This window comes from Callorhinus ursinus, unplaced genomic scaffold (assembly GCF_003265705.2).
Source record: "Callorhinus ursinus isolate GAN/ISIS: 27379988/994484 unplaced genomic scaffold, GSC_fseal_2.0 scaffold12, whole genome shotgun sequence".
Lineage (NCBI taxonomy): Eukaryota > Metazoa > Chordata > Mammalia > Carnivora > Otariidae > Callorhinus > Callorhinus ursinus.
In genome coordinates, this window is record NW_027397074.1 from 18780713 (window position 1) to 18803647 (window position 22935).

The 22935-nt window shown below is 39.4% G+C and overlaps 1 protein-coding gene and 1 pseudogene across 5 annotated transcripts in view; one reads left to right on the forward strand and one right to left on the reverse strand.

The window, feature by feature from the left end:
- Nucleotides 1-22935, forward strand: part of CDK14 (cyclin dependent kinase 14) — a 542651-nt gene that overhangs the window by 400394 nt on the left and 119322 nt on the right. For all 5 annotated transcript variants that reach the window (XR_012380203.1, XM_025872847.2, XM_073898780.1 and 2 more), the window contains one exon: nt 15668-15716. Coding sequence is in view for 4 of the 5 variants with exons in the window: in XM_025872847.2 (XP_025728632.1) it covers nt 15668-15716 (49 nt within the window). In the remaining variant the exon portion in view is untranslated. The remainder of the gene's footprint in view (nt 1-15667; nt 15717-22935) is intronic.
- LOC112824877 (transcription initiation factor IIA subunit 2 pseudogene) lies at nt 1465-1913 on the reverse strand (annotated as a pseudogene).

Genomic DNA, 22935 nt, shown 5'->3' on the forward strand with positions numbered 1-22935 from the left:
ACTTTTAACCCTGTGCTTCCAATAAATTGTGAGCTCCAAAATGCCCCCTGTAGATGTTTACCTTCAGATGTGTGGTCCTTAGTACATATTGTGGGAATTACCCACTTTCATGATTTGTAGCCCTAAGGAAGTTTGGACCCTTAGCCTTGATTCACACTCTTGGCTTTTCCCCCGGTCTTTAAGAAGGTGGTAGAAAAGCTGTGGAAGCAGCAGAAATTGTGTGGGATATTCAGTGCAGGAAGGTTGAAAGGAGGACATCTTCATGCCAAGATGGTGCCTTGTAGAGACCACACCTTCAGTCAGGGGACCCGTGTGGGTGTGCAGGGAGCTCTTCCTTGCTCTTCCAAAAACATCTTGTGTCTCCACCCAGCTCACAAAGTCCTGTGGAATTTAAATGAGATAATTTATTTTTTAAATTCTCTTTAAGAGAATTTAAAATTTATTGCTTTGTAATCACTTATATTCTACCTATTTTTAAGAAGATTTTGAGCTAGCTGTATAATTGATATAAAAGTGCTTTTAAACTGCTAAGGACGTGTAACTACAAAATAATATTGTGGACCATTTATAGTGTCCTCTGCCTGGTATTTCCTTTCCCACTCGCCCTTTATGCTTTATCTCAAGAATTGGTTTTTATGTCTTTTTTTTTTAATTGATTGTTAGCAACCGTAATGATCATGGGTTACATCTGGATATACAAGGGTGTAACTATGTGACGGTTCTAAAAATGGACTTTAAAAATTATTATGCAAATATCTCACTCTTTTTTTTTATATTCAGTAGGACTTTTTATTGGCAGTCTAGTAACTGTTAAGATGTAGATAGTTTTAAAATGTATGAAATATGACCAATAGGGCCAGCTTAAGAAGTTATTTACATGTCATGTGGAGACTATTTTATGTTGCTAGGTTTTTTAGTTTTGTGTTGGTTATGGAAGCTGTGTAAAGATTGTCTAACTTTTCCTAATGGAGTTGTACTTAGGTCTTTCACACCAATGATTGGTTTTATATTTTTAAAAAAGACATATCCCAGTCCAGAATTTGGTTTGCCCTGATGAAACTAACTTCCCTTTACTGAAAAGAATGCATTTCCTAATTTCCTTTGTAAGGAAGATGGTGCGCTTTCAACATGCTTATCTAATCTCTTCATATTGCTAGCTTAATAGCTCTACCACTTATTACTCACACTGAGTTTTAAAATGAGTTTATTCAAGAATGTTCTTAGGAAGGCAACAATGTTTGTTATTAAAAAAAAAAAACTTCTGTTTCTTCATGCTGAAAAGGTAATGTAAGAGGCTAGAGTTATAGGCTTCTTTCTATTGGAATTCTGATAGTATCTATAACACAGTGTAGTCATTTCTGCGATGCCAGAATAAATAAAAAAAAAAGTCTCTTCTATGCTTCTCTTCAAAAAAGCGATGAATAATAACAGAAGATGGCATTAAAAAAGCCATTTTTTTTCAATTCATTCTGTAGTATTGCAGCCAGTATTTCTACCATCACAGGCTACAATGTTCACTTTATCCACTTTAATAAGTTCTGTCACCTCTCTGAATTCAACATCATTCAAAACAAAAGTCCACACGTTATCACAGAATCTGTATGTATTTAGAGAGCCCCTGAAATTGACTCTGTTCCTGACCCTCTGCACCAATGCTGAATTTATAGCTTTATCAAACTGAAGTAGAACTTGAAAGGCAAGTTGGGGGGTGATCTATTGAGACTGTATGAGCTCATCAAGGCTCTCCTGGAGACTGTTTCCCAAAGTGGTGTTTCTGTATAACTGATATGCCATGGCTTAGAAGGAAGAAATTGTTTTTCTTATTCAGGCTTGCATTGATGTCCTGTGGGGAAGGCGCTTCCCGCCGCGGAGCGGACAGAAGCGGAGGAGCGAGCAGCCCAGCAGGAAGCACCTACTTCGCAAATATCTCACTCTTATCTCAGATTTTATTGCTAAAAACTGTGGGTCTGCCTGACCCAAGACTTAGGACATTTAGACTCTCTCCCCCACCATCAACCACCACCTTCTCCGACTCTGCGGTTCCTCCTCCCATCAATAAATGCCACTCTGGTCAGATAGTGAAAAAGCCAGTTAATCAGTAAATTTATGAATGAGGTGAACTTTATAGAGCAGAGGAAGCTTTAGCAAAGGTTAAATGTAACAGGAAGGACACAGTGCCTTCACTTTCGCACTCTCTGATTGAGGCGGTCATGTTGGGAGGTCGCCAGTGGCTGCGAGCGGGAGAGAGCATGCCAACATGGAGAGGCCATGTTCAGTCCGCAGTAGCATGCTTCACATACTCTCATGACTTGGATTCTCACTGAGGGCTCCACTAGGTACCAGGCAGCATTGTAGGTGCCAAAGACACAGTGGTGAGTAAAGCAGACAGACCTCTTTCCATGTGGAGCTTATGTGCTCAAGGAGAGACAGTTAGGAGACAGATTACAGGGCGGTGTGGCTGGAATAGTGTGACCTCGAAGAGCCGCAGATGATTCAGAGGGATGGGTTCTGGAAGGCCAAGGTGAGGCGTTAGGATTTTATTTGAAATGCAAGAAGAATCATTGAGCAGGGAAGGTTTTTGATCAAGGAAGGAAATTGATGTTTTATGTTTTCAGAAGGACCCGCTGGCTACAAAAAGTCATGGACCGATGGCAGAGATGGAAAGAGGCTTTCACCTCAAGTGTGAAGTCCCCTTGACTGGGAGTTTCTGTCTATAGCTCTGCGTTGAAAAGGGTCTATAACAGCAAATCGGGACTTGGGGGGAGTTATTCTCACACCAGTTAGCAGAGATGACAGAGACTTGGGGGATAGAGCTGACCAAGGATCTGATATGAAATAAGTCATAGAAGTGGCCAGTGCTATAAAATAAAATAAAAATAGTGGCTCAGATGGTTAAGCGTCTGCCTTTGGCTCAGGTCATGATCCCAGGGTCCTGGGATCGAGCCCCACATCAGGCTCCTGGCTTAGCGAGGAGCCTGCTTCTCCCTCTCCCTCTCCATCTGTCCCTGCTCATGCTTTCTCTCTCTCTCTCTCTCTCTGTATCTCTGTGTCTCAAATGAATAAATAAAATCTTTAAAAAAAATTTTTTTAAATAAAAATAAGGGGGCACCTGGGTGGCTTAGTCAGTTAGGCATCCAACTCTTAATTTCAGCTGGGTCGTGATATCGAGCACCGCGTCCAGCTCCATGCTCAGCGCAGGGTCAGCTTGAGATTCTCTCTCCCTCTGCCCCTCCCCCACTGTGCACACTCTAAATTAATTAAATAATTAAATCTTAAAAAAAAAAAACAGCCAAAAAGTTTGATAATCACTCAACACTGTAAAATAATAATTCTGTTTCTCCCCAGTAGGCAGACCTATGGGAGGGAATATCTTTATGAATTGCAGAAACCCATTGCATTGCAAAGTGGGGACTCTCTCTACTGATCTTCTCTGTACCTGCTCGAAGAATTTCCCATGTACTTTCACTAGAGGGCATCAGTAATAACGGAGACTAGTAGAGTATCTAGAAAATGCTAGAGAAAATGTAGTAAGATTACAATTTTAAGGAAAAATGAAGTTCTTCTGACTGCAGTCTTCTCAAAACAGAACAAAATCCTAAGTAGGCTGGTTTCATTACTCTCACTCTTGGAATTTTGTAAAAATTCAGTTGGGTCATTATCCACACCTCATTTCACCAAGGTTATTATGGCATGCCAGTCACCAAATAAAGATTTCCCCGTCTCTTCAATAATTCTACTGCCCCCACCCCCCCCAGAAAAGAACTAAAGTACTTGTATACTGTCCAATGTATGTGATTTAGTTAAAATCATGTCTAAGAAAATAATTAGAAATTCAGCCTAAGAGTGAGAACGGAATCAAACAGAGACATGGGTAACTTTCAAGGTACTGAAAGAGTTGTCAACTCTTTAAAAATGGCATGCTTGAGTTGTTATATACCATTCACAGTACCATAAACCAGCCATACACTTGTTATTGCTTTCTTTCACTTATAACATGATGTTTTATATATATCCTGCACACAGTAAGTGCCAGCAAATGTATAACTAGAAATCTATGCATTGCAAAAGGTTCTCCGTGTCTCCTGACCCCGAACCTTTAAACATATTTCTAAAAACTTTAAAAATCAAGATCTTAGGAAGGGGGACAGGGAATTGGAAGTTTAGATCTAAAACAAGACAACTTGATTCCTGCGTTCAAGTTGGGTCTTGACTACAGTACCTTGAGTAGTTAAGTGTGTCCCCAGGGAAGGAGTGGGACCCCCCCCCACAGGCTTAAGCTTTGCACAATTAACCATCCTGAGCAGTAATTCCACACCACTGTGAGAGATTCATAACTAAGTGATTGAACCAAGGATAGGATGAAGGTGGGATTTTCTCTCCTCTGTCCCTGGGACTTTATAGGCACCCAGAGAATAGTGTTTATAATCTGAGAATTTGTGTATAATTTTCAGCATTTGAAAATTCTTAGAAACACAGAATAATGACTGAAAATTGAAGTGCTAGTTGGTTAGTGATGCTGTTTGCGTTGTACAGTTTTTGACTGTTTGCCAGATGCTTTCATGTAAATTACCTCAGGAGGTCCTCCTAAGAGGGCAGGTAGGCATGAAGATGAATGTAGCTGAAGATCCATGAGGAACACCCCACAAGGTAGCACTGAGCCAGAACCACGTGGAGCAGTCAGTTCCTCCATGATAGGGCTCGAAACAAACCACCCCAAAGTCAGGTCAGTGTTAATTGTTCGAGCCTGTTTGGTGAGCTGGGTTTCAGCTGATCTTGTCTGGGTTCTGCAGGGTTCACCTGCAAGGTGATATAGGACAACTGAGGCACCCAAAGATTTTTTTTTAATTATGTCCAAGGTTACTAGAACTGGGAAGACATGGTCTGGCATTTCCTATGAACACAAGACTGTTCTCCTAGACAGAAGGTTAAGGCCCTGACAGCCTATGGAAAGGGTTCTGGTCTTACCACACATCTCGCATCCTCCTTGGAACGGCAGCTACGAAGTAATGCTCTTCCTGTGACGAGAGACAGGAAGAGCACAATGCCACAGACACATTTCAAACCCGCACCGTGTCAGTACCACTGACATCCATCGTTCATGCCAAATATCATATCCATGGGGCAGAGAAGGGAGGGTGGGGAGAGGGGCGAGAAGAAATATTTGCTGAATAACAATCTAAATCTCCCATATTGGAGTTTATGACTTCTAGGCTTATCAGCTACTCCTGGCTAAAATAAGCGAATCTCACAGCCTTGATTTGTTTAAAATCATGTTGATTCAAAACACTTCTCTGGGCCATTATCATAGGGATCATGCAAGACAAATACACATGACTATGGAATAATAACTCTTTTGCTAGTATAGAGGTGAAAGGAAAAATCTTGGTTTATTTTTGATGCAAGGAATATTTTACTCCCAAATATTCAAGTAAGACATGATAAACCGTCTACTAACAATTGGCTCAGTTTTAAGATCTGATGAAAGTTCCTTCACTTATGCTTGTCCTTGATACCACGCTGTCAGAACATCTTTGTAGCTAACAGACAATAATGTTTGCAGTGGAGATTATTAAGAAAGGACATAACTGTGTAGCTACACGGATGCTCTCACCTCCACAGCCAGCTTTGTAAATCCAAATAATAATCTCTTGATTATTAAAAAGGACAATTGTTATTCTCTCAAAGCTAATCCTTGCTCTCCACAAGTGCATTAAAATCACAGATTTACATATAAGGAGTTAGAAGCGTATGGAAGTGTCTGTGATTTTTTGGTCATTTCTTTATTGCTTCAAAAGGGGTACTTTAGTTTAGCTTGAGTGTTTACTCTCCCTAGAGTAACACTGCTTTCAATATACAATATGTCTGCCTCATAGGTGTGTAACTTTACCATACAAGATGGTCAGTTTTTCCAGCATATCAATGATAGTTGTGATAGTAGTAGTAGTAATAGCTAGCTGGTATTGAACGTTTACTGTGCATCAGACATCCTTATCAGCTCTTGAGGTGCCTTTCCTTATTGAACACTCACATTAACTCTGTGAGGTAGGTACTGCTATTATTCCCATCTGTGATAGAGGACAACTGAGGCACCCGGAAAAAAATTTTTTTTTTAGTTATGTCCAAGTTTACTAGAACTGGGAAGACATGGTCTGGCATTTCCTATGAACACAAGACAGATTGTTCTCCTAGACAAAAGGTTAAGGCACTGACAGCCTATGGAAAGTGCACTGGGAGTGGGGAAAATATGGCTTGTGTGCATGTTTTTTTAAGACTATTTTTAGAGCACTTTTAGCTTCACAGCAAAACTGAGCAGAAGGTATAGAGATTGCACATACACACCCTGTGTGTGCGCACACAGTCCTAAGCCTCCCTGGTATCAACATCGTGGGACATCTTTCATAATTGCTGAAGCTACATTGACACACCATTATAACCCAGAGTTCATAGTTTACATTAGAGTTTACTCCTGGTAAACATGGTACCTTCTTGGATGTGGACAAATGTATAATGACATGTATTCATCATTACGGTATCATACAGAATAATTTCACAGCCCTGAGAATCCTATGTGCTCTGCCCATTCCTCCCCTCCTCCTCCCTAACCCTGGCATCCACTGATCTTTTTACTGTCTCTGCTTTCCAGAATGTCATCTCGTTGGAAGTGTGCATGTTTTATATTGCTGGTTAAAGGAGCTTTGTGATCTGTTGTGTTGCTGCTGGCTTTGTGCATTGTTGAGGTCAAACTTCCAAGTCTCTTCCAACGGAGACACAGAGGGGTCTCCTGATATAGTGGCGAAGAGCATGGACTCCACCTCCAGACTGGCTGGGCTCAAATCCCAGCTCTACCACATGTGAGCTGTGTAACACGGACAAGGTGCCCAGTGTCTCGCTATCTCAGTTTCTCTATGTGTAAGATGGAGATGATTGTAGCCCATCCCCCATATTGTTGTCATGAGGACTAAAGTGAGTGCATATTTGCAAACTAATATACAGAAAATGTTTGCTAAATATCAAATAGGAGGCTTGGGTATCCCAGCTCTTTGGTAAGGAACAGTAGACTGGGAGCAGAGCTCTCGTTCAGCCTATCCCACTAGCCTGCATCATGGCCTCAGATGACTCAACCTTTCCAACCTCAGTTTACTCCTGTAAAATGAAGTGGTTAGACTCCCTGATTGTTCACACTGCCCCTGAAGGTGCTGAGCGCCCCCTTCCTGATCTCTTTCTCCCTTAGGCGAATCTAGATGGAGGGATGGGTGGGGACACATGGAAAGTGAGACACAAAATCTTTCCTTTCCTTTCTTTCCTGGGTACTGTAGAGATATGTTATGGTTTGTGAACAGTACACTTTAGACTTGCAAGAATGCCTGTGATTAAACTTTCCTAGAGAAAAACATCTCATGGGAAAGAGGAGCGTTCCATGACTTTTACGTTGGATAGTTTGAAGACCTCGTCAGGGACTATGCACTCATGAAGCCACAGTTGTATGCATGTCCGAAAAGCCAAGCCATCAGAAGTAAAAATATTTAATGATAGAAGTTGCTCCGAGATTACTCATTTTAAAACGCCCACCGCTGGGAATTAAAAGATGATTTGCTGCATCCAGGGTAGGTCAGGGTTCTTCAGTCTGCTTGCATGTCTGAAGGTGGCCACTGAGCATTTTGAGGTAGCCATCTGGGTGACAGCGTCAGGGCAGTGCAGTTCTGTTCAGCATTAATGTGTCATGTCAGAGCCTCTCACTGATAACATTCGAGCTGTGCCAAATCACAGTCACTATGTATTTTGGGGCTATCAAGTGTCTTAAAGCTGTGAATTGCAGTTGTGCGAACATACGTATTATTTCTAAAATGCCCATTTAGGTCGCTCTGGTTTTTTTGGAGTTGAGATATCTAACATCCCCATATTTTGGAACAAGTTTGGCCCTCTCCATCTGGGGTAAACTCTCCTCTTCTGTACAGGAATTCTGCTTTACTTCTGTTCTAAAAATTATAGATGGTTTAAATCCAGCTTTTCTGTCTCGATCAGACTGTCAACTGAAATGTTCACCACTGGCTTGGCTTTCCTAATAGGAGAAAGTGAAGTTTGCATGAAAATTCTTGTGCATACTTGTCAATATAGTTTTCTTCTATTGAAGACCCATTAGTATTGGTCCCACGATTTATTGTAGGCTGTTTATGACCATGTATGTTTTGTGCACTGCTGTAGATCCACGGTGCCTAGAACAGGGCCTGGCCACCAGTAGGCACCCGATAGATACTTGTAGAATAAACAAGAGAATGAATGAATACTCATGCCTCCTATCCTAAAGGATTTAAGGATATTTTACATGACATAAACAAGCAATAAGAGTGATTATTTGAAATCTCACCAGCATAATTCATAACTGTGTTCGTTGTTCACCTTCTAAAGGACCAGAGCCTTTTTTGCTTCCCTGAAACAATCCTGAGAAAGGCCTCAGGTTCACCACCTCTGCCAGGTGATAGGATGGCCACGGCTCTTTGCTGATATTATTACTACTTTCTTACAAGCTCAGTAAGAAAGAGTAAATGTATTTGTTAAAATATAAAATAATCCTAAAATTTTTAAATTGTGAATACTTGAATATATTGTTGAGAGGAGCTAATTATCAAGCACATCTAACATTTCCTGTGGCATTTTGAACATGCTCATTTTTATATTGACTTATGAAATACTTGTTCCATGATATTATTTACACTGGATGATATTAAACCTGTTTACAAAAGGTATACTAAAGTCTTAGACTTTGTTAAGATCTCACCTCTATTGCCACCCCTCCCCCAAAAAGAAAGAAAAGCGTTAGCTTACAAATCCCGATTTCACCTCTCAAGTCCTTTGAACACACTTGGGGTTTTTAATTGGTTGGTTGATGTAACTGTTTACTCATATGTTTTCCTGTTATTGAAGTTAGAAACACAGCAGTGTCCTGGAAGATACAAGCCAAAAAAAATTGGTGAGAAAGAAATGAGGTGGATAAAAATTGAAATTATTTTCCTGGTGTACAGAGTTCCTACCTATAAGCAAATGAGTACGTTCAGTTTAGGTTTTCTCTTGATGTGGGTTAAAGTCTGCTTTCCTAATGCCTCAAGCCAATGCAGTTTAGGTCTTTTAAGCTGGGAAAGTGGAATGCATACCATTGTTCTCCACTTGTTTTCCCGTGGAATTTCAACGACCTGCGGCACATAAGCATGGCAGTCTGAGGGAAAACCTTTCCAGTTCTCTGTCTCTCCCCCCCCCCCCGCACGTGGCATAGCAAATGATTTCTTCCGTGAGAGCCGTCCTCCCTGGCCTCCCTCTGCGTGTGATCATCCTGTGCTATGTCCCTGCAATAAGAGAAGGTGAAAACCAGCCTGCAGGTTTAAATTAATTGCACTCCTCAGTTATGCTCGGAGTTTAGCCAGTGCCTTACATCACAACATTCTAAACTTCCAGTTTAAACATAATTGGAAAGAGAGAGCTGACATTAAAGTAGTCACTGACAGAGTAAACTTAACTAAAGCAGAACAGTGTAAAAACACTCATATGCAAATAACTTGAATAATCTGATAAAATTATTCATAGGCCCTTGAATATTTTATTAAAGATACCTATTACTGGTTCTGAGCCCTGGATTCCAGTACCTTTTTGTTTTTCAAACTTATGTACCTAATTATATTGTGTTTGTTCTAATGGAACATCACTTTTATTCGTAATGGAAATCGTTTTTTAAAATATAATTTTTTCATGGAGTCATAAATGTAATGTATGTTCCTGGCCCAAAAAAAAAAAAAAATGGTAGCACCTCCTCCATTTGAAATTGTGTACTTTGGCAGTTAAGATCTGGAAGATGCTGGATTCAAGAGAGCAGCACCTGTGTTTTGCTGGGGCTCGCGGCAGATATTTGAGTTTATCCTGTCTTCATTTGGAAAAGAAAGAGAGGCACTTAGTGGTTCTGCCTCTGGGCTCCTGAGGAATCCACACTGCAGCACCCTTCAGTCTGTATTTGTAATTCTGTATTTACATTTCTGTGCCACTGAACTATAACCAGGACTTTTACCTGTTTCTACGTGTCCAGTGCAGCTCCTGGCATCCTGGCAGGCGCCCAGGTAACATTTGCTAAAAGAATTCAGAGTTTACTTGAATAGGGATGGAAGGTAAACATAGGAAGACCTCATTCTTCATTCTTCCTTATTTTTTCTACTTTCATATGGCGCGTTTCAATTTGGGCTCTTCTATGCACAGCTAAATCTGACATACTGTGTTTCTAGGAAAAAAAAATTTCTATTAGCATATCCTGTCAAACTCTAAATAGAGGCAATTCTTAGAACTAATATTTATGTGCAGTCATTAATTGCCAAGAATAATAATTTACTTGTAAATGCAAGATTGTATTAATTTTATCTGTAATGGAATTCTTGTTCCTCCTGAAATCATAGCAAATTATTAAAATTGCTTTGTGGGGAGTACAAAGTTAAAGAGATCAAATTTGTTTTACAAGAACATTTGATGTAATTAATTTTTAAAATGTCTCTTGCTTTTTTAATACCAGACTTTAGATAATAATAATTTTTTAAAGACCTTTATAAAAAGAACTGTTCTTCCCATTTCTCCCCTCTTTGTCAGCTAATCCTCAAACCTAGAATATGCTTTTAAATTTGTGCTCTACGCCTAAAATTACATTGTGACTTTATAATGCAGTCTCGTAGAGACTAAACTCAGACATTAGATGTTCTTTTGAGACTTTTAATTCCTAATTGTTGGCGAGCACTTTGACCTATAGCTTTAGAACAATAGCTGTTTGGAACCGGACCGATCTTTGGCAGAATACGCCATTAGAGCATAATGACTAGTTTCTGCACTGATTGGTCAGAACCCATACCCGGCAGGTTCTTAAATATTTTAACAATTATCCCAGCTTGAATGATGACTCTGAAACTCCATGAAAATCCTCAGTACTTTCTGAATCATCCTGGAAAGATTCACATATTCTTGGGGGTAACAGTTGAGTAGAATATGAAATTCTCAATCTTTGGAACTTGGAAATTAGAGATCACTAAATCCTCTATTCGTCATCTTAATGCCTACCTTTTGTCATACCCTATATCCAATCCATCAGTAAATCTATTGCTCTGCCTTTTAGCAAGCTGCAGACTGACTGACCCCTTTTCACTACAGACACTGTTTCTAGAGCCCAAAGTATATCATCTCCCTCCCGTACAGTTGTAAAAAACTTTTCTTGGTCTCCCTGCTTCTGTCCTTGGTTCCAAGAGCGTATTCTCGAAACAGAGGGCAGAGTGGTCCTTAAAAAATGTCTGGATGGTGTGTTACAGGCTACAGGGGCTCCATGTGAGCTGGTCTTCTGCCCTTGTGCCCCTTCTCTGTCTCAGCCTCCACTTCTCTCTCCTGGGCTGTCTGTCTACTCCAGCCACCCTGTCCTTCAAGCTCACCTCACCCTTGCACATCCCCACGAGAATGTGAGCTCTCTCCCTGCATGAAGGGTTTCTGTTTGATTCCCTTCTATAGCCTCAGCCCCTGAGAAGGACACTTGGCACACAGTAGTTGCTCAATAAATAGTAGTTGAACCAATGAATCACTGAACAGTATTTCCAGTCATTTCGTTTGGATAAACTGTGTTTAGAAATAGGAAGTTGAGCGAGTTCTTAAATTTCTTTTTGTTCTTATCTAATGGTATTCTTCCACAGGAAATACACCGTAACAAAAGCAGGATCAGTCATTTAGATTCTCTCCTTTAAAAGCTTGTCATTAAAAGCAGACAACATTGAAAAAAGACACCAACCAATATTAAGCAAAATTAAGCCTTTAAGTATTAAATTTTTAAAAAGAATCAAGATCAATATGAAAAAGATGCCATTTAATTTTATTGGAGGACATACACACAAATCCTTTCTGAATGGAAGACACACCATATTGTTATGTACAAAGATTTTGTATCATTCTTTTCAGATAAGTAGATATTTTAATGAAACTTCAACCAGATTTCCAGTGGGAACTTTATTTTATCGATTGACTGTTTTGTTGGAAACTCACCTTCCCTCATCACTTAATCTAAAGTGTCTCTCTCATACTGGTCATTCTACATTATATCTCCTTGTTTTACTTAGCTAGAACACTCTTTTCTGCCCACCTTTATTGGGATAGAATTGACATATAACATTGTATAAGTTTAAGGGGTACAACATAGTGATTTAATATATGTCTCTATTTATACCACAGTAAGTTTAGTTAACAGATCCATCACATCACATAGTTAAAATTTTTGTGTGTCTGTGGTGAGAACTTTTAAGATCTACTCTCTTATTAGCAACTTTCAGATATACAGTGCAATATTGTTAACTAAAGTCCCTATGCTTTACATTACATCTCCAGAATTTATCCATTTTATAACTGGAAATTTATATCCTTGGATTGCTTTTCATCCATTTCTCTACCTCCCCACCCCCTGCCCCTGGCAACCACCAATCTATTCTCTGCTTTTATGAGTTCAGGGTTTTTTAGATTTTACTTTTAAGTGAGATCATACAGTATTTATCTTTCTTTGACTTATTTCACTTAGCATAATGCCCTCAAGGTCCCTCCATGTTGTTGCAAATATCAGGATTTCCTTATTTTTTACAGCTGACTACTATCCATTGCATGTATACACTACATTTTTTTCATCCATCAGTAGACACTTGGGTTGCTCCCCCATCTTGTAAGTAATGTTGCAGTGAACATAAGGGTGCAGAAATCTCTTCTTCAGAAATTAAATACCCTGATACAGAATTGCTGGATCATATGGTAGTTGTATTTTTAATGTTTTGAGGAACCTTCCTACTGTCTTCTGTGGTGGCTGCACCAGTTTACATTCCCGCCAGCAGTGTATAAACACCCCCGTTTCTCCACATTCTTGCCAGCACTTGTTAGCTTGTCTTTTTGATGCCAGCCATTCTGACAGGTGTGAGGTGACATCTCACTGTGGTTTTGATTTGCCTTTCCCTGACGATTAGTGACATTGAGCACCTTTTCGTGTACTTGTTGGCCAGTTGCATATCTTCCTTGGGAAAATGTCTATTCAGGTCCTGTGCCCACTTCTCAGATTATTTGATTTTTGGCTATTAAGTTATAGGAGTTCTTTATATATTTTGGATATTAACCTCTTATCAGATATGTGGTTTGCAAATACTTTTCTCCCATTCCGTAGGTTGCCTTTTCATTTTGTTGGTGGTTTCTTTTGCTGTGCAGAAGCTTTTAGTTTGTTGTGGTCTCACTTGTTTATTTGTTGTTTTTATTGCTTGTGCTTTGGGTGTTGTATCCATAAAATCATTGTCAACACCAGTGTCAAAAGCTTTTACCCTCTGTTTTTGTCTGTGCTTTTAGGTCTTACATTTAAGTCTTTATCTTTTTTGAGTTAATTTTTGTGCATAGTTTAAAATGGGGTTCCAGTTTCATTCTTTTGCGTGTGAATATTCAGTTTTCCCAGTACCGTTTATCGAAGAGATTATCTTTCCTCCATTGAGTATTTTGGCTCCCTTGTCACACATTAGTTGACTGTACATGCATGAGTTTAATTCTGGGCTCTCCATTTTGTTCTATTAGTCTATGTGTTTGCTAGTACCATACTGTTTTGGTTGCTATAGCTTTGTAAGATAGTTTGAAATCAGGAAGTGTAATGCCTGTAGCTTTGTTCTTTCTCAAGATTACTTTGGCTATTCAGGGTCTTTTGTGGTTCCATACACATTTTAGGATTGTTTTGTTCTTCTATAAATACAGAAATTGCCATTGAAATCTCAATAGGGATTGTATTAGATCTATAAATGATGTTGGGTAGTATGAACATTTTACCATATTAATTCTTCCAATCCATGAACACAGGATTCCATTTCTTTCATCAGTGTCTTAATAATTTTCAGTGTACAGATCTTTTATCTCCTTGGTTAAATTTATTCGTAGGCATTTCATTATTTTTGATGCTTTATAAATGGAATTCTTCCTTTCTTTGTTTTTCACATAATTCAATGTTAATATACAGAAACACAACTGACTTATGTATATTGATTTTGTATTCTGCAGCTGGACTGAATTTGTTTATTAGTGCTAACAGTATTTTGGTGGAGTGGACTCTATATAAAATCATGTCATCTGCAAACAGAGACAGTTTTACCTCTTCCTTTCCAATTCAGATGCCTTTTATTTCTTTTTCTTTCTTCTTTTTTTTTTTTTTCCCTGATTGCTCAGGCTCAGACTTTAAGTAGCATGTTGAATAGGAATGCTGAGAGTGGGCATCCTTGTCTTGTTCCTGGCATTAGAGGAAGAGCCTTTGCCTTTCATAATTGAGTATGATATTAGCTGTGGGCTTGTCATACATACCCTTTCCTGTGTTGGGTACATTCCTTCTTTACCCAGTTTGTTAAGGGTTTTTATTACAAGTGGATGTTGAATTTTGTCAAATGCTTTTTCTGCATCTATTGAGATAATCATGTGACTTTTGTTTTTTATTCTATTAATGTGGCATGTTACATTTATTAATTTGCTTATGTTAAACTGTCCTTGCATTCCAGGGATGTATAATATAAAGAGACATTATTTTTTCATTGCTGGAAAATGAAAAGTAATCTGTCAGCATCTGTTAAAATGTAAAATGTGCATACCATTTACCAAGCAGTTCTATATGGAGAAATCTATCCAATAGAAATGAAAGCATTAGTATACAGAGATAGATGTGTGAGGATATGTACTGAAGCATTGCTTTTAAGGGGAAAGGAAGTGGAAACTACCTCTGTTGTCACGAGTAGAATAGTCAAATACCTATGATACTTCTATTCTATGGAATGTTATACAGCTTTAAAACAATTGTTACATCTGTTTTCTTGCTTTGAAGGACTATCTGCTATATATTAAAAAAAATTTCAGGGACTGTTCATTGTGCAATCCATTTTTAAAAATTAAAATAGTATCTGTATATGTATATATGAATGGGTTTACATTTATAAACATAAAGGAATATGTGGAAAGAGACATACCCAAGCCATTAACAATTGCTGTATCTTCAGGAGTCAAAAATAGGCAGCACGAGAGGAGATTATTAATATCTGTTCTATGCTGCTTTATTTAACTTGGTAAAACAAACATCTTAATTTTTAAAATATAATGATGATTCAGTGAAAAATGTAAATATACATTATAGGACATTGGTAGTTTGGCTTTGAGCCAAACCAAATAGATGTAAGAAAGAAAATGTAAATACCAAATAGTGTAAGAAAGGAGAACCAGCATTACTGTATTGGATCAGAGATGTCTTCATAGTGGAAGCAACAACTCTCACTTCACTGATGTGTCAACGTTCTTCAACATAGTTTGGAGGCTTGGAATTTGTGTTTCTTTTTTCGACCCAATTAAAACTTAGTTATTCTAAGAAGTAATTACTAGGAAACTGGATTATGAAATAAATCACCGTAACAAAAGAAAACAATGCTTCATTATTTAAAATGTTAAGATCTTCCTGTTTTATTCTTTGTAACTACCCGATCTGAAGGTGAAGACTTCCCATAACTGGCATAACCATGGCTACGTCAAACACTACCTTTTTAAAAGTTGAGGGTTGTTATTTTTAAACATACTTGTAATGTATACATTTGAAACAAAGATCGTTTATCATTTTTCTTTTTTATTTCAGAACGCTTTACCCTGTACAGCTCTAAAAACCTTAGGCAAGCATGGAATAAGTAAGTCTTTATACAGTTTGTTCTTGTTCTCTCTCTCTCTCTCTCTTCTCTCTCAATCTCTCTCTCAGTTCTTAAAACTCTCCAAATAAGTTTGTCTTGACATTTTTCATTTGCTCATCCAAGTATCCATCCATCCATTCATTTAACCATTAAATAGTCGTTAAACCCTAACTGCATGCCAGCCACCATGATCAGCCTAAACTGGTGCTGTTATATATGAGTTTGGGTTCCTACAGCAACGTGGTGTTGCTTCAGAATTCTAAACCCTAAAATTCATTGTGCTTAATCTTCTCATAACTAAATTCCAAGAAATATTTTCGCAACAGCAAAGTAGCATCTAAGTACAACGTAATGACTGATTCTGATCTAAAGAATGCAAGTGACAAACTCGGAGCTAGATAAAATTGATCTTTCAGATTTTTTCAGTTTATCTGTTGTTCCACTAAGTCTTGTTGGAAAGCTAAGTACATGTATCACTTGAAATATATGTGATCTGTTTATTTAATTTCTGTTCTCTCATCTGATCTCATTGAAATAGTTTTATTTATTGGTTTCGAAATTTGATGAAATCTGAAGATCTGGGTTTCTCAAGTTATTCAGAGGTCTTTTATTGCAAGCCAACCTGTTAATAAATCATTGAAAGTTGGGAGGCAGAGTGATTGAGTCACTCTCATTAGTTGTGGAGATCGTATTACAAGCATGATGCTGGGAAAAAGGTAACTGGAACTGCTTTGATTTAAAAAAAATTTAATTTGTCATAACAGAATTTTTGTCTATGGGGAATTTAGTGTAATTGCCTCAGTTTTTACTGTTATGACATGTTTAATTTTAGATGCCATCAATTATAAAAATAAAAAATAAGAAAAAACCTTTTTATAATAAAAATGTTGTCAGTAGATCCAGTGGACAGCTTATTGGGAGGAACTCATTGAATGAGTACATACTCTGCGGTGGTTTATTTGGAAGATTTGGCAGTTTGTTTTGATTAAATTCATCCTTAGAAGAGCACTGGGATAATTATTTTCGTCTAACACAAGGCTTTGCATTTTGCCATTTGAAGAATCAGCTCTCAGTATCTAGAGTCTCCTCTGGGAGGCATGCCCTCTGCTGGGAACATTCTGTGTGTGTTCCTCCGGTCTTGTACCCCTCACCTCCCCCGCCTTGGCTGATCAGCGGTCTAACATTTTACTTGAGTGCTTTCATACACCAGGCACTACATACAGTAGACAGTTCCTACCTTAATTAAATGATCAAACACATTCTCTCATAGTTGCTCAAAAAGTTTTGTCCAACCAGGTAACCATCTTATGAAACAATTCTTTATAAAGCAATTGAATTTCTAACCCGTCTTTGAAATCACAGGAATATCTGGCAAATCTTCACAGAGCATTTGTGGAGAAGAGCCATTTCCTTCCTTCAGAGGGGCAGAGCTAGAATGACCTCCAAATTGCCCGGGAGGATAAATGGCAATCCTTATCCACTTAGAAGAGTCTACAAAAAATGGGAGGTGGGTGTCTGTAGACGATGCTGAATGGTATTTCGTCCGCCATTCTCCTGTGGCCGTGACCCCACTTTGTAGACAGCTGACCCACTGTAGCCATTCATTTTTGTAGCTTGTATTCAGCACCACCTGACGCCACAAGCTCTCAAGCACGTGCCCAGATGAATGAATGGCCTTTCTCGTTCAACCATTCCACAGTGACAAGTGGGATGCCTTGCAGAGAAGGTGCCTCTATCCATGTACAGTACTCTACCCCAGGGAAACGAGGTTATCGCATGTCTTTCTAAAAGAAAAGAAAATGGAAATAGTATTCAAGCTTTGCATTACTTCACTTCATTTGGACCACCTAAGACCTGATGCCTACTTTGCTCTGAGAGGTGTTGATCATGTAACAACAAGAGTACTTCATTTCGTTGATGAAAATCAGGACGTGCAATCCTCTGGTATTGATGTTTTAGAAATTTTAAAAACGATGTGCGTTGTGCACAATCTCCAAATTTTTCTTAAAAGATGCTGGGTAGTCAGTAAATACGCTTTTACTTTTGAGGGCAAATAAGAATTCTTCAGAATATGATTTTTTGCAAAATGAGAACAGAATTTTTTCTTTAAGATGTAATGTCAGGGATATTATTTGTATTTTTTTAAAGATTTTATTTATTTGTCAGAGAGAGATACAGCGAGAGAGGGAACACAAACAGGGCGAGTGGGAGAGGGAGAAGCAGGCTTCCCGTGGAGCAGGGAGCCCAATGTGGGGCTCGATCCCAGGACCCTGGGATCATGACCTGAGCTGAAGGCAGATGCTTAGCGACTGAGCCACCCAGGTGCCCTTATTATTTGCATTTTCTGTGAACATAGGATTTATAATTTTTCTACCAAAACCAAGGTCTAAAATACTGAAGGAAATCTTACATTTTCATGTAAAGTCTTTTTAATGAACTGGTAGAATTGTAGTTAATGTCTTTTAATCTGTAACATTATATATGTTTTTAAAAAACTAGATTTAATTCAAAAGCATCTAATAAACTGGGTCCTACCATTAGATTACTTTTAAAGCATTTTAGGAAAAATATCAAAAGCTGAGCTTGAAGTTAAGATTTTCAAATTAGAAACATAACTTGTTCAGAACCATGCTATTTTTAAGTTCCCGTAAGTCTTATTTTTTTGTTGCCTTAAAGGATTTATCTCAGAAAACACAAAGTAATAAAATATCACTAAAAATATTATACAAATACTACTTTCTGGCACCCCAGTGTTATGTACTTAATCCTTAAAGCCAAGCCATAGCCTCTAGCCCACGAGAACCCAGTGAAATTTAGAGAGAACTGAGAATTCAGAGACATTAATTATATTATTGACTCTTCCTCCAAATGGACTTGTGACTTTGCAGCCATTGGCGTTTCAACATCTTTCACTTTGGAGTGCGGTCTACATTCAGAAGAACTGCATTTAAAAATTATTAGGCCAGTGCTGGCTTTCTCTACCACTGCTAACTCATTTGCTTGTCTACAAGCACAATTACGAAACTAGAGCAATTGGTAAATTCTCTTGTACAGCAGTAATAGGTTCAAAATAAAGTGAACTAATTTGCAAGAACTAATTTGAATTCAGTTTTGATGGGTTGATATAAGATGGGTAGGTTACTAAAAAGTAAGTCACCGTTCCAAATTAAGTAGCAATATCTTTAAAAAATACGTATTAACTCAGCTATTAAAGCTAGTTGGTGTGTTAACCTACCTAAAAGAGCCAGAATTTCTTGAGAAGTGAATCCTCAAGTCTCTTTGAACAGCTGTAACAAGTGAGCCAGTTTACCGGGGGGGCCGAGTCCGCCCTAGGTAACACCAATACAGTTCCCTCCTGACTTCATTTATACCAGTAACCATGGGCATAATTTTATCCTTTGAAGGAGTTTTTAGTATTCTAGGGAAACAAGGCGGTGATGGGAGGAAAATATCAAAGGATCCAGCAGATATCTAAACTCAAAAAGACAATATAAAGAAGAAATCTTAATTATAGGATGGGGAATGATAAATATATATTAATAAAAAAAAGAAAGTCCTTTTAGTCCCTCATGCTGGACATGCATGATTTGTGTGGACTCTTCCTGCTTAAAGGGGATTTTGGATTAAAGGGAGACACATCTTAATTTTATAAATACATGTACTGTTTTCTGACCGCCTTCAAAAACATTCCATTTTATTTCATTGGAGTTGTAAAGACTCTCTCTATTTTTCTTCCAAATCTCTCTGTTTATAGTTGTCTGACATTGGCATGTATATGCAATCAGCCAAGAATTTCAGCCACTTAAAAGATCTTTTATTATTTTGGCTAGAGAGGCACCCTCACTATACGCTCTCCGGCAATGTTAGGGGTAGGATTCCAGGAACACATTTGCTTGCTTTGGAACTTTTTAACAGCTGAACAATTTGAGGGGGGGTTGAAAGGAGCAAAAAGAGAACCCGGGGTAAACCACAAAGTCACAGAAGACAGATTTGGAAAACACAACTTGTGGCTGATAAAGCAGCACATGTCCACAGACTTGAAGAGGTGGAGGCCAGCCTTGCCCTGCTTTCTCCATCCACGTGCTCCGATTCAGCTTATAATCCTTCTGGTTGGGTAAGTCTGACTGAATTTCTCCTAAGAAATGAAAACATCGCTTCTTTAAAATATGTAGTAAATACAGAGACATTGTGACGAAGCTGCTTTTATGGAAATGCAAGAGTAGAGAAGAAGACATCCACCTGCATATATTTGAATGTATCAGCAGTCCCAAACCCTAATTCAGAAGTTTTGAAAGTGTTTTCTAACTTTGCATTCTTGCACTTTCCTTGAATACGTTCTTGAATTCAGTGATTAACTTCCAAACGTATTTTAAAGATGACCTGCTGGATAGTTGTGGTGCATATGCATAAAATGTAATGAATTTAAAATGATTTTTAAAGGAATAATACACACTTCACTCTATATATTTATGCTGCTGATTCCCTATTTTTCTTGTTGTCCTATCTGATTGCGTTCCATTAAGATTTAAATCAGTGCCTGCTCAAGAAACCGAAAGGTCCCGTTTTTCTACTCTGCCTTATTGTTCTGAGTTGATCTAAGATTTTCTAAAATAATAATATACTGCACATTTAAGTTAGGGCTTTCACCTTCTGAACTAGTTTAGAAATGTTAGAGAAATGTAAGATCGGCTGTTGGCACTAGGAGGCGCAGTTGAGCTAGAGTCTTAACTCATCCTCCACTTCCACATTTTTTTTTCCATTGTTGATCATTTTTGTTATAATTCTATTTACTTCAAAGTAACAGTTTTAATTTATTTATTGCCTGGAGATTTCTTCTCACAGTATTTTCAAAGAAATTATTCTGTACATCATCAATGCACTTTTTTAGGCTTGGTTTTATGGGGATGACAAGCTCTGAAGCAGACATTTTGGAATTCCATTCTCTTCACTCCAGGGTGAGCTGGAGCTGCAGTCGTCCGCTGCCCAGCTTGTGGATATGAGCCCAGCATCAGGAGGCTACCTGGGGTGCAATTCCTTGTGACACCCTTGGAAATAGTTTTCAACACTTGGGTAGATTCAAGCAGGTCTCTGTCCTGATCTCAGACACCCACACATGGTGTGTTTGGAGGCCCCAAAGTTGCAATTCAGAGAAGTCGCTGGGGACATTCATTTTCACAGAAATGAATCACTAGTTCAGGTCCTGAAAGCATCGTGGAGGTGTGATGTTTACTCAGTCTGTTAAACCGCGTGCTACCTCCCAGAGGGCAGTTCTTCTAGAATATTGCAGACTGGATTTTTCAGGGGGGAGGGAGGAGGTCCAGGCTCTGGTGGGAGCCTTAGGGAAGACAGCATCAAGGGCTGTCCAAAGGTATGGGTCGGGGCAGCTACCAGGAGGACATAGAGAAAGCTAGCCAAGGGAAAGCTGGCAAATTTGCCGGAGGCCCGGACCTGGCTACCAATAGTGGCCGTGGTGTAGATATGGTAACAGATGAAACATACCTCATCAAAGGTCTCACGTACCCTCCTTGACCCATAGTCAGAGCTGTGATGGGGTAGCTGTGGTAATGAACACTTGGGCAGCCTTTTGCAATGTAGAATTTGCTTTCGTTTATGTTATCGTATCCTCGTGTCTTTTTTTTTTCTTTAACAATCTTGGGAAGTAGCCAGGACATATACTATCGTCTCTGTTTTATAACTTAAAATGCTCATTGAGGTCAGATGATCAGTGTTATTGAAAATTACAACTCGGAATGTATGCCGCCAAAGTGAACCTTAGGAGAGAGAGATCAATTTTAAAGCCCCAATATTCAAGTGGATCAGTATCTGATTTTGTTTCGTTCTCATTACAACCCTGGTTGGGGAGGTCTCTTCTGGAAAATGATGTCATTTATTCCCAGTCTAGGTTTTTAGCAGCAGGAGAGCTGGATGGAGTCGAAACCTGACTTCTGTCCTGGGGAAAGTGTTTGCAGCAGGCGGACCACACACATCAACTCAGGCCTCCCCTGGGCCGCTGCTGGATAATGCACCGTTGGGTTAAAGGCCGGCTTGCGACAGTCTAAGTGCTAGAGATGACAGGCCTCCCGGCCACCCGGCCAGACCCTGCTAGTGAGATCTGTACCCTGTCCCACTTCCCCCAGGAAATTACCCTCCATCATTCTGTGCCATTGCCAGATTTCTTGTCCATATCTTTCTTGTGGTAGCAAAGAGTTCGCTATTATTAATAACCCCTGGTGATGGCCGGGGGCAAACCCCGTGCTGTTGGTTATCCGCTGAGCACGAGTTTTTTCTTGTTTGTTTGTTTCCCTTCTGATAGACAGAAAATATCCATCTTCTCTCTTACTAATTGGCAGTACGTGCCAGGCTCGGGAGCTGGCAACAGCCATTGTTTTTCATCCTTTCGGATTATGTGTTGGATTCCTCATCCCAAAGTACACCCTTCTGGTGCAGCTAATACCTTCCTCCTGCCATCCAGCTCATTAAGGAATAAAATCCAGCCATGCTTCTGAAGTGGCACAGAGCTTCCAGCAGCAGCTGGGCTGCTTGATTCCGTGAAAGCTGCACGACAGAGAGAATTAGGCTTTCTCGCACTGTTTCCCAAAACAGATTCTAGAAGGGTACGCGAGCTGAAGAAGTTCTTCTGCCACTCCAAAATATGCAATGGGCTGTTTGTGTTCTGTGGCTGCTGTAACAAATCACCACAAGTGTATTGGTGTGAAACACCACAGCAGTAGTGGCTCAGAGTTCTGTCGAGCTGGAGCCTCGGTGGGCCCAGCTGGTTTCTTTGCTCTGGGCCTCCCAAGGCCGAAATCGAGTATCGGTAGGGCTGGGCCCTATCTGGAGGCTCTGAGGAAAATCTGTTTCCAGGCTCATTGAGGCTGTTGGCAGAATTCAGTCCCCTGTGGTCACGGGCCTGAGCCTCCTTTTCTTTAGCGGTTGTCAGCAGGGAGTCTCACCCAGCAAAGGCCACCTGTTTCCTCTCACGCTGCCCCCTCCTCCTTCGACCCAGCCTCAGTGAAAGGGGTCTCTCTCACTGCCTCGGAGCCCTCCCACTTCCCCTCCGGCCCCCTCTCTTCTGCCTCCCATAGGAGAAGGTTCTCTGCTTCCAAAGGCTTACCTGCATAATCCAGGTTAATCTCTCTATTTTAAGGTCAGCAACCTTAATTATGTCTGCACTTTCACCGTAACACATTCACAGGCTTCAGGGATTAGCGAGTGGACA